At 39.6% G+C, this 15,138-nt stretch overlaps 1 protein-coding gene across 7 annotated transcripts in view; it reads right to left on the bottom strand.

Annotated features, from left to right (window-relative positions):
- LOC125046391 (mucin-12-like) overlaps positions 1–15,138 on the bottom strand; it is a 29,089-nt gene continuing 13,951 nt past the window's right edge. For 4 of the 7 annotated variants that reach the window (XM_047644137.1, XM_047644135.1, XM_047644139.1 and 1 more), the window contains exons 2-18: positions 13,946–14,538; positions 13,334–13,469; positions 12,694–12,836; positions 12,262–12,408; positions 11,903–12,103; positions 11,551–11,758; positions 11,069–11,235; positions 10,664–10,796; positions 10,082–10,377; positions 9,228–9,515; positions 7,703–8,005; positions 7,398–7,503; positions 6,456–7,174; positions 4,714–6,220; positions 4,355–4,494; positions 571–645; positions 1–369 (exon numbers count right to left, since the gene is read on the bottom strand). In XM_047644137.1, the coding sequence (XP_047500093.1) occupies positions 193–369; positions 571–645; positions 4,355–4,494; positions 4,714–6,220; positions 6,456–7,174; positions 7,398–7,503; positions 7,703–8,005; positions 9,228–9,515; positions 10,082–10,377; positions 10,664–10,796; positions 11,069–11,235; positions 11,551–11,758; positions 11,903–12,103; positions 12,262–12,408; positions 12,694–12,836; positions 13,334–13,469; positions 13,946–14,101 (4,902 nt within the window). In that variant the 5' untranslated portion in view covers positions 14,102–14,538 and the 3' untranslated portion in view covers positions 1–192. Of the gene's footprint in view, positions 370–570; positions 646–3,114; positions 3,168–4,354; positions 4,495–4,713; positions 6,221–6,455; positions 7,175–7,397; positions 7,504–7,702; positions 8,006–9,227; positions 9,516–10,081; positions 10,378–10,663; positions 10,797–11,068; positions 11,236–11,550; positions 11,759–11,902; positions 12,104–12,261; positions 12,409–12,693; positions 12,837–13,333; positions 13,470–13,945; positions 14,539–15,138 lie in introns of all 7 variants that reach the window. The other 3 variants (XR_007116647.1, XM_047644140.1, XM_047644141.1) reach the window with 3 other exon arrangements.

Below are 15,138 nucleotides of genomic sequence, written 5' to 3'. Positions count from 1 at the left end.
GGAATGCTACAGCATCAGCTCTTTATTTGACAATCACAAACACTGCCAAAATGTACAGAAAGTTCACCATAAAGCCAACTATCCTTAAAAGACAACATCTCTCTCAACTGCTACAAGTTGCTGGTTATTCATACTCTGTTACATAAAAGAATAAAAAGAGAAAGAAAAAAAAATATCTGACAACAACGAAGATCACTGGAGTCGGGACACCATCAGGTTAACAGTGTTGGAGGTCTTGTTGAGGATAGAAGTTGCGGTGTGCAAGTCCGCTAGTCGCAGGTCAACCCCATCCACCTGTAGCAACTTGTCCCCAACTTTGAGGGCTGAGGATGCTGCCCCCCCTCCTGCGACACTCGTCACATAAATACTCTGGGAAAAGTAGATAAAATAAAATAAATTCTAATGCTTATATAGGCCAACAAAAATAATAACTATTGGAAAAACAAATAAATTCTAATGCTAATATTGGCCCACAAAAATAATAACCATTGGAAATGATCCCTAGCAGGAATAAAGGCAGGAACATACAACTTTTGCAAAACTACAAATGTCAAGAAAGAACAGATGTACCTTATCTTCTGCGTCAGAATCTGACAGCCCAATCGTGAAGCCAAGGCCTGGATTTTTCTCTATCACTACCGGGAACTGTGAAAAAAGTAATAAAAATACATTTTAGACATATAAACTAACATTTATAACTATATGAAAAATAACCACAAGTCATACTTCAAGACCATGATAACCTCCATTGCACTTAGAATAAATGAAAATGTATGATACTAATGATAAAGGTTCTACCAATGTCATCATTATCCACTATAAATTATAATCATACCAACGATGATACAAGTAATGATGATAGAAATAATAATCAATACAATAATAACTCCCTTTTTCAAGCCACAGATATTAAAGGAAGGTTTTTATTTACAAGGATGTTTTAAGAATTAAGAAACCCAAAGCCGCCTGGAATATGTAGTGTTCACTGTCATATGGCTCCACAAGTGCTCAACCAACAAGGATTAACTCCATAGGCCTCATGACCTCACCTGATTTCACCTTTCCCGGACTGGAAGAGCCAGCACTCATCCTGTCATGGCTCATGAATGGTACATTCAACATTTATTTATCAATGGAAATGATGCAAGATTCCTTTCCTAAATACCCACTAAGTCACCCTCTAAGAGCCTTATGCACTCGAGGTGAGTCATTCCTGCCCCTCCGGCCTTCAGCTGAAATTCTCATTGAAGCAAGTTCCCATTATCCTTGCCCTCAGCCAAATTTTTTCATGACATGGTGGTCATGTCACCCAGATCATAGGGGTTTACATTACTAATAGTAATATAAGGTACAAGAAAATATTTCCAAAAATCAAGAAGGGTAAATGGGAGAGATATGCAGTACTATAATTGACTCACTGGTGATTAAGTACTTGTGAAGCCATCAATGTGTAAATATAATAATAATAAATGAAACTAACTGTAGGCATGGCATGTATGTATAAGCCATCCCTGGTGCCATTGGGTTAAGAAAGATAAAGTTTGAAAACAAAAATCTCTTTGGAAAATACACCAGTCATATTTACAAATCAGACATGGAGATATCTTGCTCAGGCTACCCAAGTTCATGCAATTTATAGATAAAAAGAGAGAGAGTTTTGTTGTTGTTGTTGTTGTTGTTGTTGTTGTTGTTGTTGATTATACCTATCTAAAATATCAATTCATAAATTAAATGACTGTGTGCTTGTGCTTGTGTAGACCTTCAGCTGAATGAATGAAGGATTAATGCAATTTTTAGTTTTTTATGTATTTGTGATTGTTAATTTTCATGCATATGGACACAAATATATATGCATGAGAGAGAGAGAGAGAGAGAGAGAGAGAGAGAGAGAGAGAGAGAGAGAGAGAGAGAGAGAGAGAGAGAGAGAGAGAGAGAGAGAGAGAGAGAGAGAGAGAGAGAGAGAGTGTGTGTGTGTGTGTGTGTGTGTGTGTGTGTGTGTGTGTGTGTGTGTGTGTGTGTGTGTGTGTGTGTGTCTGTGTCTGTGTCTGTGTGTGTGTGTGTGTGTGTGCACGCACGCGCGCGCATGCTTCTGTAAGTGGCAGACTTGGCAGCATGCTTATATCTGTAATAAAAATATATAATAATAATGTATAAAAAAAATGCACAAACAGGAACATTAACAGGAATATATGCTGTCAACCATTTTACAAGGCAAATCAAGCAGGTAACTACCATTTACCAAAATATCCGTGCAGTAAACAATACAAAGCATCCATACATAACTCAAAGTACTGCTCCATCAAGCACAAGCATCCAAGGGAACTTTCCAGCAGAACCACCTCATCAAAGTGCAAAAATTTAGGGAGAGTCTCACCATTTTTTAAACATTTCTTTTAGGTGCAATTACCATAAAAGAAGAAACATACACCTCTACTATGACACATTACTTGAACAATAACACTGAATGAAATAACCTGATTTGTAAAAGTAGTAGACATGACTCAATAAGTTCAGACGTAAACAATGTGAAACATATGCAATGGTATGCAACAAACATTCTTCCTTAATTAATTCCCTTTTCCTTTGCAGGAGTCAAAATGTGTCCGAAATTATCTGTAAAGTACATTTAAAAAAAGGAAGAAATTAAAACAGGAAGGAAGGAAGGAAAAATAAATTAACCCAATGGCGCCGGGTATAGCAAATTAAAAAAAACTCTACGCTCTGGCGAACGGCGGCAACGCGCCAACTCTGAGCGCGTGATATCGGTCCATCAAGCCGAATCATTGCCTCGGGGCGTTTTGGCGCGGCGCCGCTGCGGACAGCCGCACGCCTCACATCGTGCGTATTGTTATGACGGCGATAGCCGTGACCCGTCGCCATTGGGTTAAGAAAGAGCAAAAAAAAAAAAAAAGGGAAAAAAAAAGAAAGAAAAAGAAGAAAGACCCAAAACACTGAAAAGCACACCAAATCTATATCACTTGGTGTCTAGGAAACTGAACCCTGCATTCGCGTTCCCAGTTACACTGTGGTGCTCTACCCTGTTCCTTGAGGTGCTGCCTTTGGGGTACCCAGGCTTGTAAAAACTCCAAGTGCTGGAGAGACTAAGATATTTACCATTTGAGGTGAAACTTGGACACTCTTCGTTCAGGAACCCAGACCTTCCTGGACTGGATTGTAGCATGAAGGGAGCAAGAAGGTTAAAAGTCAGAATGGAGGTCACACTGCACTCATGGTGCACATGCTACTCAGTTGGAAATTAAAGACTGGTCCAGAAGTGGTCTTGGTCTTCCTAATGAAACCTCTCTTAATTGCAAAGACAAGGCAGCAACTTTATCCTTCACCAGCTGCTTAAGGTATCCTCAAAAACTTATACCTGAGATATTTTAAACTTTTCAGCTACATTGCAAACATTTACAAATACACACAAGTATCCATAAAAAGGCACACAGCCACACAAGTATGCACACACATACACTAAAAAAACAACCTCCACTTTCCTCTATCATCACTCCCTATTTCCTTTTATTTCAACTGCTTCTCCCTATTGCTCTTCCTTTAACTGCCATTTCCCACTTTTCTTATTCGAATATATCCCCCTCCTTACTCCTGTTTCACCTTTTCTTAGGCTCTGATATATTTTTCTCTCTGTTCCTGCTCTTGTCTATTTTGTTTCATTATCTCCTTTCTTCTTTCTCATTCCTTTCAACTCTTTATCATGCTTGCATAATAGTTTCCAATAATCATCCTATATCCTATAACTTCCTTATGTTTAGTATAACTACAACATCCATTAACTGAGAGAAATGTAACATACTAGTAAAACAATTCCTGGAAGATCCCAATCCTACCAACAACAATGTGGTTCAGCCATTGTAGAAAACACCAGCTTCTTCAGTGTTAGCAGAAATTTTACTCACTGGATTTGATTATACTGTTAAGTCTGACCTGTTTGTATCTTACTGCACTTAGTAACTACCTACTACAGCTGTTCTTTCAAGTGAACATCAATTCTAAGAAAACATAAACCTTGGTTATAAAACTGGCCAGCTGCACTCTATGGCAAGTTGATGAGCTAGAAGCTTGAACTTATAAATGCTATTAATAGCTATTAGCACCAATTCAGCACGTCAGCCTTAAAGATACTTTGCTCAAACTGCTGGCAGTTAAGAAGCTATTTTGTAAGTATCATATGCACTAGCACACTGGAAAACAAGTAATTGGTTAAGTATGCATCTTTCTGATCAAACAAAATATATATATATATAAAAAAAACAAAGAGAAATACTGCTCCTATCTAAGAAAAAGAAAGCTTTGCAGTATCCTCACTGTTATTGTGTTAGTCCAGCGTACGTACATTCTGACATACCACACGGGCATTTTTGTGCTGGCCAAACATCCACGCTGAATTGTTTGTCTTGTTATCTGCATTTTGTGCTGATGGAGACACACGGTGCTTGTTGGCACTGGGTGCAGGGAGTCTTGATGCAGAATTTCCTGTTACAAAGAATATTTTATAAGAAGTTATACCAAAATAATAATGATAATAAAAATAAATACATAAATAAAAAAAAAATATATATATAAATAAATAGGTAATGGAGTTATATAAGCCAATGAAGCTTCAAAAACACTTAAAAGATTAAAATAGCACTGTCAAAGTCTAAACTTACAAAACTCAACTAGCCAACTATAAGTAACCAAAAAACTACAAACCTGCAACCATTGGAATGCGAGTCCCAGATCCTGTTGACGTGATTGACCCTCTTGACCCTGGGTTGGTCAGGTGGCTTGTAGATCCTGAAGAAGGTAGTGGAATACCTGGGGTGTTAATTGCTGAATTGATAGAGGGTGGTCGGATGCCAGATGAGTAACCTGGGGACTGGGTAAAACTGCCAGATGGGTGTTGGACTGGACTGGGCAGAGGACTAGCTGATGAATAGGTAGGGGGCCTAATGCCACTTGAATAACTTGGGGACTGGAGGCGAGATGTGGAGGACACTTGGCTTGTTCCTCCATACACCAGTGGCTTCTTGGTTAGCCCATCTGTCGCATCATGCTTGGGGATGCCAGTTCTTAACCCTGCAGAAGTTGGGCTTGGACTTGGGATGCCTGATCCTAAGCTGCTATTGCTTCTCCCCTGTGAGGCTAAACTTGGAATACCTGATCCATTCATTCCAGCTGTTCTAAGCTGCTGTGGTGTGTTAAGATTTGATGCAGGTTTTGTGACTCCTTCATGTGAGCTGGCAGGCTTTTTCAGCCCAATGGATTCACGTGTCAAGTTACTAGATGTTCTACCCACTGCACCTATTGTTGGAATACGAGACTCGGGTGTAGTTGGTGCTTCATGACCAAGGTTGCTTTGGCTTCTCCCAGTGCTTCCAAGAGTGGGTATTCGTGATTCTCCTGAAGTCTGCTTATCATGTAGTAAGTTGGAGGAACTATGTCCCATGTTATTAAGAGTTGGAATTCTACTTTCTGTCTTACTTTCATGATTGAGATTGCTTGGGCTTCTTCCCATGGCACCAAGGGTTGGTATTCTTGACTCAGGTAAGACATGACTCTCATTTGATCTTTCACTGGTCAAGTTACTGGGAGAACGGCCAATGTTGCCTATAGAGGGTATGCGAGATTCTGTCATCTGAGCAGGACTGTGACTAGCAGGAGAGTCAAAGCTTGTTTTATGATTTGCCTTACCAGGTGTAACACCAGGATAACTCTCTGGACTGAGTGCTGGGATTCTTGACTGAGGCTTAGGTGCTGTTCTGGGAGGGGAAGTCCCAGTCTCAATATGTTGAGGGACTCCCATTGCTACCTTATCTGGAGTACCCACACTGGGGTCTTGCAGAGAGTCTAATCCATGTCTGGAGCCTGAAGGAGAGATAATATGTGGTCGATGTGGAGTTGGATGCAAAACCTCACCTCGAGGTTGGTCTTGAGTGAAGTTGGTGAGTCCACCACTACTGGTCAGGGATGAACCCACACCACGTTGATAAGAGAGGGAGGATCTGCCACTTGTATCACTAGTCACATAGGATTCTGATGTTGTAGAATCAGATGCTGATAAGGGTATCCTATCACTGGTGACTTGGGTGCCTGCCAGCTTGGATGGAGGTGTTGCTGTTGTGGGTGAAGTGGTAGGAAAAGTGGAAGAAGGAGCACTAGGGGTCACTGGAGTCTTGGGAGGGGGACTATCCCCATGTTCCAGCAAACTGCTTGTTACCTGAAAAATGAAGCAAATTAGACTGATGTCAAAAATAATGATAGACAGCAAGACTGGTAATTTCTACAAGGTTCTACTGACTTTGAGACCTATGTTTCTGTTTACTGAACTCTGTTCAAATGTCATCAGGATATAGCTTTGAAGTAAATTACAAGTACACTACTACTTGAAAGTCTCTATATTTTCCCCTCTCTTCCCTAATCACTGGAGTACCAACTTGACAAGGATTAGTCACCTGGTCAATAATGGAGACAAGACCATTGCTCTCCTGACGAGCACTAGCAGTTCCAATGAAACGTTCCTCTGCTACGGACAATCCGCGTCCAGCTCGTGATAAATCTTGGCTCCTGAACATAGTGGGATCACGTGCTCTTGTTGGACTGGAGACATTCAATCCCATGTGAGACACAGCCCTTGTTGGAGCAGGTGGGATGCCAACAGTATTGATAGGTGCTGCCAAAGATCCTGGTCGATGATCTCTAGGCAGCCGGTTGAGAAGTGCTGAATCTGCTAGCGTGCCAAGAGCCAAAGACCCAGGCCGCTGCATGGAGCCACTATTCTGATTCTCCAGCTGTTGCCCTGCCGCAATGGAGGCTGGGCGAGCATTGGTCATAGTAGTGTTAGTCTGCATTTTTTGTGAATATGACAAGTGGCCAGAAGAATATATATGCTGTCCCATGGAGGCTTGCACAAGTGGTGAGGAGGAATGCTGTGGAGCAGCATATGAGTGGCGGTCTGATGGAAGAGACCCTGTGGTAGTGATGGGCGACAAATGAGTACTTGGGGGCCTCATGGAACTTGTAACCATGAAGGATTTCGAGGATGGTGCAGCTGATCCTGCACTCCCTAAAGGTGAGGTGGGGGTGGAGGGCATAGTGATGCTGGAATCTGTCAGATTCTGCGGTGAGGATGGTGAGTTTGAACAGGAATCACTGCACTGCTGTTCTTCGGCAGCTTTTGTGAAAAAAAAAAAAAAAAAAATTAATAATAACACAAAATCAATATAAAAAACCAAACATTCACAAAATTCAACATATTCTTCAAATAATGGAAATACATTCTGAAAAAAGAGAAAAAGAAAGAAAGAAAGAAAAAGTGTAAAGCGTGTTATACAGAATTTCTTGAAGCCAACACTCCAGTTCTGACTAGTGTACAGATAAGTTATTGGCAAACTTACTTTGTTGACTTGATGATTTCCCATTGCCATAGCCACTGTCACTGGAACTACTTGTGTCATTGTTTTCGTCCTCACCAATGGCAGTGGTTGATGACACAGTTAATGGCTGTAAAACAACAAATTCACCTTTTCACAACTTCCTCTTTACATTTCAGAAAAAAATCAGAATAAAGTAGGTTAAAAAAATTACAAAAACAAAATTCATTCTACAATGACTTCTATACTCACGAAAAATGTCAACATGCACTTGAGTACTTTCAAACACTTTGACCAATGATACAATATCAAATTAAACCCTGTCATACCTGCTGTGAGCCTGGCAGATCCTTGACAGTCAGACCAGCCCCTCCCTGTGCATTTGTTCCCTGTGATGAAGACACCTCGACACTCGCCTCTTGGAAGTCGGCTGCATGCCTTGACATGACGGCTGCTATGTGGTAAGGTGGCGGCTTTTTGATGCGCTTGTCCGGAGTGTCGCCTCCTTGCTCTCCTTCTGCAGGGCCAGACCCCTCAGATGAAGTCATGGGATGCTGTGAGGTTCCATTTTCCTCTGCTGGACTGGTTGTGTTTTTGGTTACTGTGTCTCCAGGAGCTTTCATGGCAATGACCTGTGAAGGATGGTGGTCATCAAGGTCTCTTGCATTCAACACATGGAAATTCAAATCATATCTCAATAAAACAATCAACAGAATATATCACACACACAAAAACACAGTGAGTGAGTAAGTGAGATGGGGGAAGAGTAAGAAAGAGAAAGAGAAAGAAAAAGAGAGAGAGTGAGCAAGAGAAAGAGAGAGTAAGCGAGAGAGAGAGAGAGAGAGAGAGAGAGAGAGAGAGAGAGAGAGAGAGAGAGAGAGAGAGAGAGAGAGAGAGAGAGAGAGAGAGAGAGAGAGAGAGAAAGAGAAGAGAGAGAGAAAAGAGAAGAAGAGAGAGAGAAAAGAGAAGAGAGAGAGAAAAGAGAAGAGAGAGAGAGAAAAGAGAAGAGAGAGAGAGAAAAAAAAAGAGAGGGAGAGGGAGAGGGAGAGAGAGGGGGGGGAGAGGGAGGGGGGGGAGAGAGGGGGGAGAGAGGGGGGGGGGGGGGAGAGAGAGAGAGAGAGAGAGAGAGAGAGAGAGAGAGAGAGAGAGAGAGAGAGAGAGAGAGAGAGAGAGAGAGAGAGAGAGAGAGAGAGAGAGAGAGAGAGAGAGAGAGAGAGAGAGAGAGAGAGAGAGAGAGAGAGAGAGAGGAGAGAGAGAGAGAGAGAGAGGAGAGGAGAGAGGAGAGAGAGAGAGAGAGAGAGAGAGAGAGAGAGAGAGAGAGAGAGAGAGAGAGAGAGAGAGAGAGAGAGAGAGAGAGAGAGAGAGAGAGAGAGAGAGAGAGAGAGAGAGAGAGAGAGAGAGAGAGAGGAGAGAGAGAGAGAGAGAGAGAGAGAGAGAGAGAGGAGAGAGAGAGGAGAGAGAGAGAGAGAGAGAGGAGAGGAGAGAGAGGAGAGGAGAGAAGAGGAGAAGAGAGAGAGAGAGAGAGAGAGAGAGAGAGAGAGAGAGAGAGGAGAGAGAGAGGAGAGAGAAGAGAGAGGAGAAGGAGAGAGAGAGAGGAGAGGAAGAGAGAGAGAGAAGAGAGGAGAGAGAGAGAGGAGAGGAGAGAGAGGAGAGAGAGAGAGAGAAGAGAGAGAGAGAGAGAGAGAGAGAGAGAGGAGAGAGAGAGAGGAGAGGAGAGAGAGAGAGGAGAGGAGAGAGAGAGAGGAGAGGAGAGAGAGAGAGAGGAGAGGAGAGAGAGATTAAAAAGGAAACACAGACAGACAGGAAAACTGACAGAAAAGAAGAGGATGGGAAAAAAGCATGCTCTGCATTTACCTGTGCATGGCCAAACACTTTCCTATCCCCAATAGTATAGGGTAGGTCTGTCCCACCAGCACTTGTACCATTAGAATTCATGCTCTTAGGTGCATTAGACACACTGGGATCAGGGTTTGAGCTCTTGCGCACATTCCGAGCTTCTCTCAACTGTGGCCGTTCATCCACCTGTGGTTCTACAACAGTCAGGGGCGTACTAGCATCCTCTGCATCCACAGAATCATCTACAGGAGCCCCAGACTTTGCCGTGCGTTCTATTAGTGGCTGCCTCAGAGCACTATCTGAGTCCTAATACATGACAAAATTTCTTTGTGAGTAAAAAATATGTATATATATACATACATTATAAAAATAAATAAATAAATAAATAAATAAAATAAAAAATTGAATAAAAATATAAAAACTTTCCTACAAAGCATAAGGGTGTTTATGCATGCCTTTTTCCAGCATTCATGAATGATGACAGATATCCTATTTGCATGTATACTATTTTAATATTTATATACATTCTTCTTGAAAATGAAATACTTATTAACATGCCTATTTATAAGAGCAAAAACATTTTATATAACAACATGCAAAATACTTCATACTTCTACTAAATGCATTTTGCTTTAAACTGCATTTAAGCTCTATCAGTTTGACTTAAAACATACACACACACAAAAAAAAATTAATAAGTAAAATAAAAAGCAAAAGAACATCTTTATGAACAAATAATCGTTTCTAGCCTATCATAAAGCAAAGCAAATCTAGTCTGCATGCAAGCTCAAAACAAGGATTCCACTGACTGAAATCGAACGACAATATTGTTAAAAGAGGTATCTCATTCTCAACCCAAAAAGACCTCTTACCCGCCTGCCTGAAGCCACTTCACTGTCCTCTTTAGCAGGCTGTGCGGGAGATGACACCCTGCCAGCATCCTCTGAACGCCCGAGCACAAATTGTCGTGAGGGGTCCTTCTGCAAGCTGTGCAAGTTACGAGCATGCTTGGCGAGTGCCTTGAGTTCTTTGGGGTAGGGTGTTGGGGCTCGTGTCAAGCGGCCTGGTTTGTCAACATCACCATCAAAGGCAAACTTAATAAGAGTTTTTGCTCTCCTCTGCTCATCCCATCCCTGGCCTGGGAAGGTGTCCGTCTCAACCACCATTTCTGTTATTAAATTGATGAAAAAAATCATTTAAATAACATTCATAGTAGAGTAATGATGAATCCCCATCTAGTTAGTTTTAAATACAACCATGAAAGGTCACATTGTCTATCAAAATACATGGACAGGAGCTACAGTACACTTAATTTTTTTTTTTTTTTTAATGAAAACACTGGCCAAAAAACACATAATGTCTAAGAAAAATAAAGGCTATAAATATCTGTGCATTGGAATAGATACATAGAAAAAAAAGGAGAGAAACTGCATTCACCACAAAAAAAAATTTACCTGGCTGATGAGAGCGAACTTGCTGTGGTAGCATGAAACATGTTAGAACACGCTGCCCTGTTTCTGGCAGTGTGTCTGATTGCAACTGGACCTGTGGCTTGTTCTGGTTTTCAGAAAGCCACAAAGCCCTTAGCTGAAAAGAAAAGTTTACTTTTGTAAAGAGGAATTCCACAGTAACCCCTACAAATATTATAAAAATAAAATATCATCCATTAATTTAAGTGAAACCTTAATCAGTCCCCTTCTTATAATAAATCTCTTATTCTTCTGAATAAAAAAAATAATAATGATAATAATAATAATAAAAAATGAAAAATTTTACAAAAATGAATAAATAAATAAATATAACAGTTTACTATTATTTGCTACTTACCAGTAACTAACAAGTTAACAGGAAGGACTTACCTTTAGTTTTGTAAGTGATACAGGCAGATGAGGAATCAAATTATCACAAAGATTTAGAACTGCCAATTTTGGAAGGTGACCCAGTTCAGCAGGGACACTCGTCAGTCTATTTGATGCAGCGGTAAGGACTGTCAACTGAATGCAAGAACCAATTTCTGGTGGTAACTCTGCAATGAAGTGTGGGGTATGGTGAGGAACGTAGCTATCAAGTAATTTCAGGCCTTTATTCATAATTAATTATAAATAGCATTTTAATGGGAGAATTTACAATGTCCAAGCCCATGATCAATTATATCCTTAAAATTTAATAATAATAATAATAATAATAATAATAATAATAATAATAACAATAATAATAATGATAACAACAACAATAGCAATATTAATAATCTTACACATCAAATCCTAAAATATAGAAATAGATGTGACAAACTCTATTTCTCATAATTTCTCAAAATATGACATACAAATGTCTTCCATACCTGTTATGAGATTATCATCCACATGGAGAGTATGCAGAGCACGAAGTAGCCCAATTGAGGCTGGCAAAGTCTCCAGGTCGTTCTGAGTGACAACCAGTTCCTCAAGGGCTGCCAGACCACCAAGCGACTCAGGGAGGTGAGTCAGGGCATTGTCATCCAGACGCAAAAGTTGCAACTGACTACAACCTCCCAGACTCTCCGGCAGTTCCTGGAAGAGAGAATACACTTATTAGTTTAATTCAGTGCATAACTGTAGAATATTCCACTGGACAGAACTTTGTTGAATATCATGGAAACTGGAAAATTGAAGATTGAAAAGGCAACTGCACTGTTAAATGCTCCTGAAGATTACCTTAAGATTATTGGATGAGAGATGTAAATCTGTGAGCACTGCACAGTTTTCCAGTTCTCCAGAGACCCAGTCTATTTTATTCTTTGATGCGTCAACATGAAGCAGTTTCTTCAATTTGCCCATCATGGGTGGAAGTGACTTCACTTTGTTATTGTCGAACAAGAGTTCAGTCAAGTTGCCAAGACTTCCAATCACCTCTGGCTGAAAACAAAGACAGAGACAATTATTAGAGTTTCATATCATAAACAAAATCATTTAACATAATAGTCTGCATAAGTTTACAACCTGAATTCTTAAATATCATTCACCATGCAATGAATGTAAATGTTTCTAATGACCAAAACAAAGTAAAAGCTCACCAATTCAGAGAAGTCATTCTGCCCAATGTCCAAGCGCTGCAGGTTTGTGAGACGTGCGATGGACTTTGGCAACGTATTCAGCTGGTTTTCCCTTAACTCCAAAATCTTCAACTTGGATAATCGGCCAAAGTTAGCGGGAAGGTATTCCTGGAAAATGCATATCGTTTAAATTAAGTTTTGAAAAAAGAAAGTAAGATACCAATTAATGCAATAATATAAGTTTCTATGTAAACCTCTTCATTTATTTTCAGCTCTTAGTTCCCAACTGATGGAGCAAAATAATGTTCAACACTAAGATACAGCCCCCATTATTGAGAATCAATGCACACCCTCATCAGCATCATCGAAAAGGAGTAACTCATGGACGTAAACTAAAATAACCAGCTGAGCAGGTCACGGTCAAAGCAGTCTCTGACCAGAAAGTCTACCTACCAAGAAAGTGTCATTCAGATAAAGTTCTTGCAGAGAAAGCAGCTGTGTGAAACCCTCAGGTAGACGACACAGGGGGTTGATACTGGCATCCACCACAGCAAGTTGCTTGCAGCCTTTAATATTGTCTGGGATGTCTGATATGGCTGAGTAAGGAAAAGAAGAAGCATTTAGGTTGTTAATAGTGTGTGATTATAGCTTAAAAAATATTCTGGAAATAACCAGTACATATGCAACTAGGAAAAAAGAATATCGCATTTAACACTTACAAGCAATGAAATGTATCAAACTAAAGTGAGTGACAAAAATACCAAACTTCCTTAACTTGACTGACATATGTAAGAATTGACCTTAAAAATGCTGACATTCTTTTACTGATCTTCAAGCAAATGTCCACACTGGAAGACATTTATTTTGACATGAAATATGTAGGATTTAATGCAATGAACAACTACAAGAAGCAGTGACCTTTTCCTGTCCAGTGTTTGAAAAAAAAAATATATATATTTATCAAACAAGCATTTTTTTTTTTTTTTTTTTTTTGGCTTAAATCAATACACACATCACCCCTATTCTAATTCCAACACTCTTTCACAAGGCAAAAACTGTGAGGACTGACACAGAACTACTACACTGCACTTACCATTTTTGCTGAGGTCTATGGAAGTTAAATTGATGAGGGATGCCACAGCTGGAGGAAGGGATGTCAACTCATTATCACTTAGCCCAAGCTCCCTCAAGCCATGGCAGTAGAACAGCTGACGAGGTAACTCAGTCAGCTGGAAAGACAGGAGCACACATTATGAACCGGAAACATGGTTAAGAGGATCTGTCTTGTTAGCATTACCTCCTCTTTTTTCTCCATTCATGAAACTTGATCATAGGGTGTATCACTATAGTTCAAAGCTTCATTCATTTTTCTAAACGTTATTGTGCACACATCAAAAAATAATTACAAAAGGTTCTCTTACATCCATCCTACCCCTATACCTTTCTTATGACAAATATAATCTCATATGCAATACCTATCAACCCATTCCAACTGCAAAAAGGAAATGTTAACAAAACTAATCAAAAGCAATGCAAGTACTGCTCTTGCACTGAGGTTCTTATTTGGGGCCAGAATGAGTCTTCCATGCATGCATATTACTAACTCCCAAAACCAGTTTCTCAATTAGCAAACTTTTAAACTTGAAATAACATCACTGCTCTTTGGTTTTCATAGACACACACAAAGGGCAACTTAAGGACCTACCTGATTGGAATCCAAGAGCAGCTCCTCCAACGTGCGTTCTGAAGCAAACACATCTGCAGGCACGTCATTGAGAGCAGAGTGACGGTAATCAAGCACCCGCACATCGTCACTCTCCCCCTTCCCTCCGCACACAAAACAAGCTAGCAAGGAAGGCATCTTGACAACCCTAAGGAACTTGCTTCCACTGTCTGTTTATCCTCCTCTAGATCTGGCATCCACCATGTCACTCACTTTTGATAGCATCTTCAGCTTTCTACGATTCTTTCAAGTCATATGGCATAGCACCTATTAGGGTCACTGTCTCACACGCACAAGTAGAGTAAGGAGGAAATGGAGAAATCACCAGGAAATCACATCTTCTTCGTGGCTCATCAAAACTCTGGGAAATTACACGTTCACCAGCGTTTAGGTAATCCTTTCATTCTCACTTTCTTTTTTTTTTTTCTCTCTCTTTCTCTTTTTCCTGTTTTGAATTTATCTGTACTGCCTTAAAAAAAATAAGAAAGCACGTCTACCAAAACGCCATCACTTCATTCTCCTGTTCGTACTGACATGAACACCGGATCAGTGCAGATGGAGAACAGCTCGTCACTCTGCCAGGAAGAAAACAAACCAATTACTACCGGCTAATTCTATGATAACATATGACTCATCCATTATATGACTGCAATTACAACAACAGATATATAACCAAGTGTGGGGGACACACTTCAGCCTGGTGTCTCATGCATAACAATGTGAGAAAGATCTGGCCAGGTAAGCAAATTGTATTATGTACTATTGTAATAGTGATAATAATATTGATGATGATGATAACAAAAAATAAAAATAAAAATAATAATAATAAAAATAATAATAATAACAACAATAATAATAATGATAACAATAGCAACAACAATAATAATTATAGCAATAATAGTGATAATAATAATAACAATAATAATAATAATAACAATAATATAACAATAACAATGTATTATAATAATAATAACAATAATACTAATACTAATACTAATAATAAAACAATATATAACAATAATAATAACAATAATAATAATAATAATAATAATAATAATATATAATATTAATAATACTAATAATATTAATTATAATAACAGTAATAATAGCAATAATAACAATCATCACCATCACCACCATCATCCTAATACCAAAAAAAATATTGAAAACAAAAA

This window comes from Penaeus chinensis, chromosome 39 (assembly GCF_019202785.1).
Source record: "Penaeus chinensis breed Huanghai No. 1 chromosome 39, ASM1920278v2, whole genome shotgun sequence".
NCBI classification, from domain to species: domain Eukaryota; kingdom Metazoa; phylum Arthropoda; class Malacostraca; order Decapoda; family Penaeidae; genus Penaeus; species Penaeus chinensis.
Note: the sequence above shows the minus strand (reverse complement) of the source record. Positions and strands in the feature narration are given on the sequence as shown.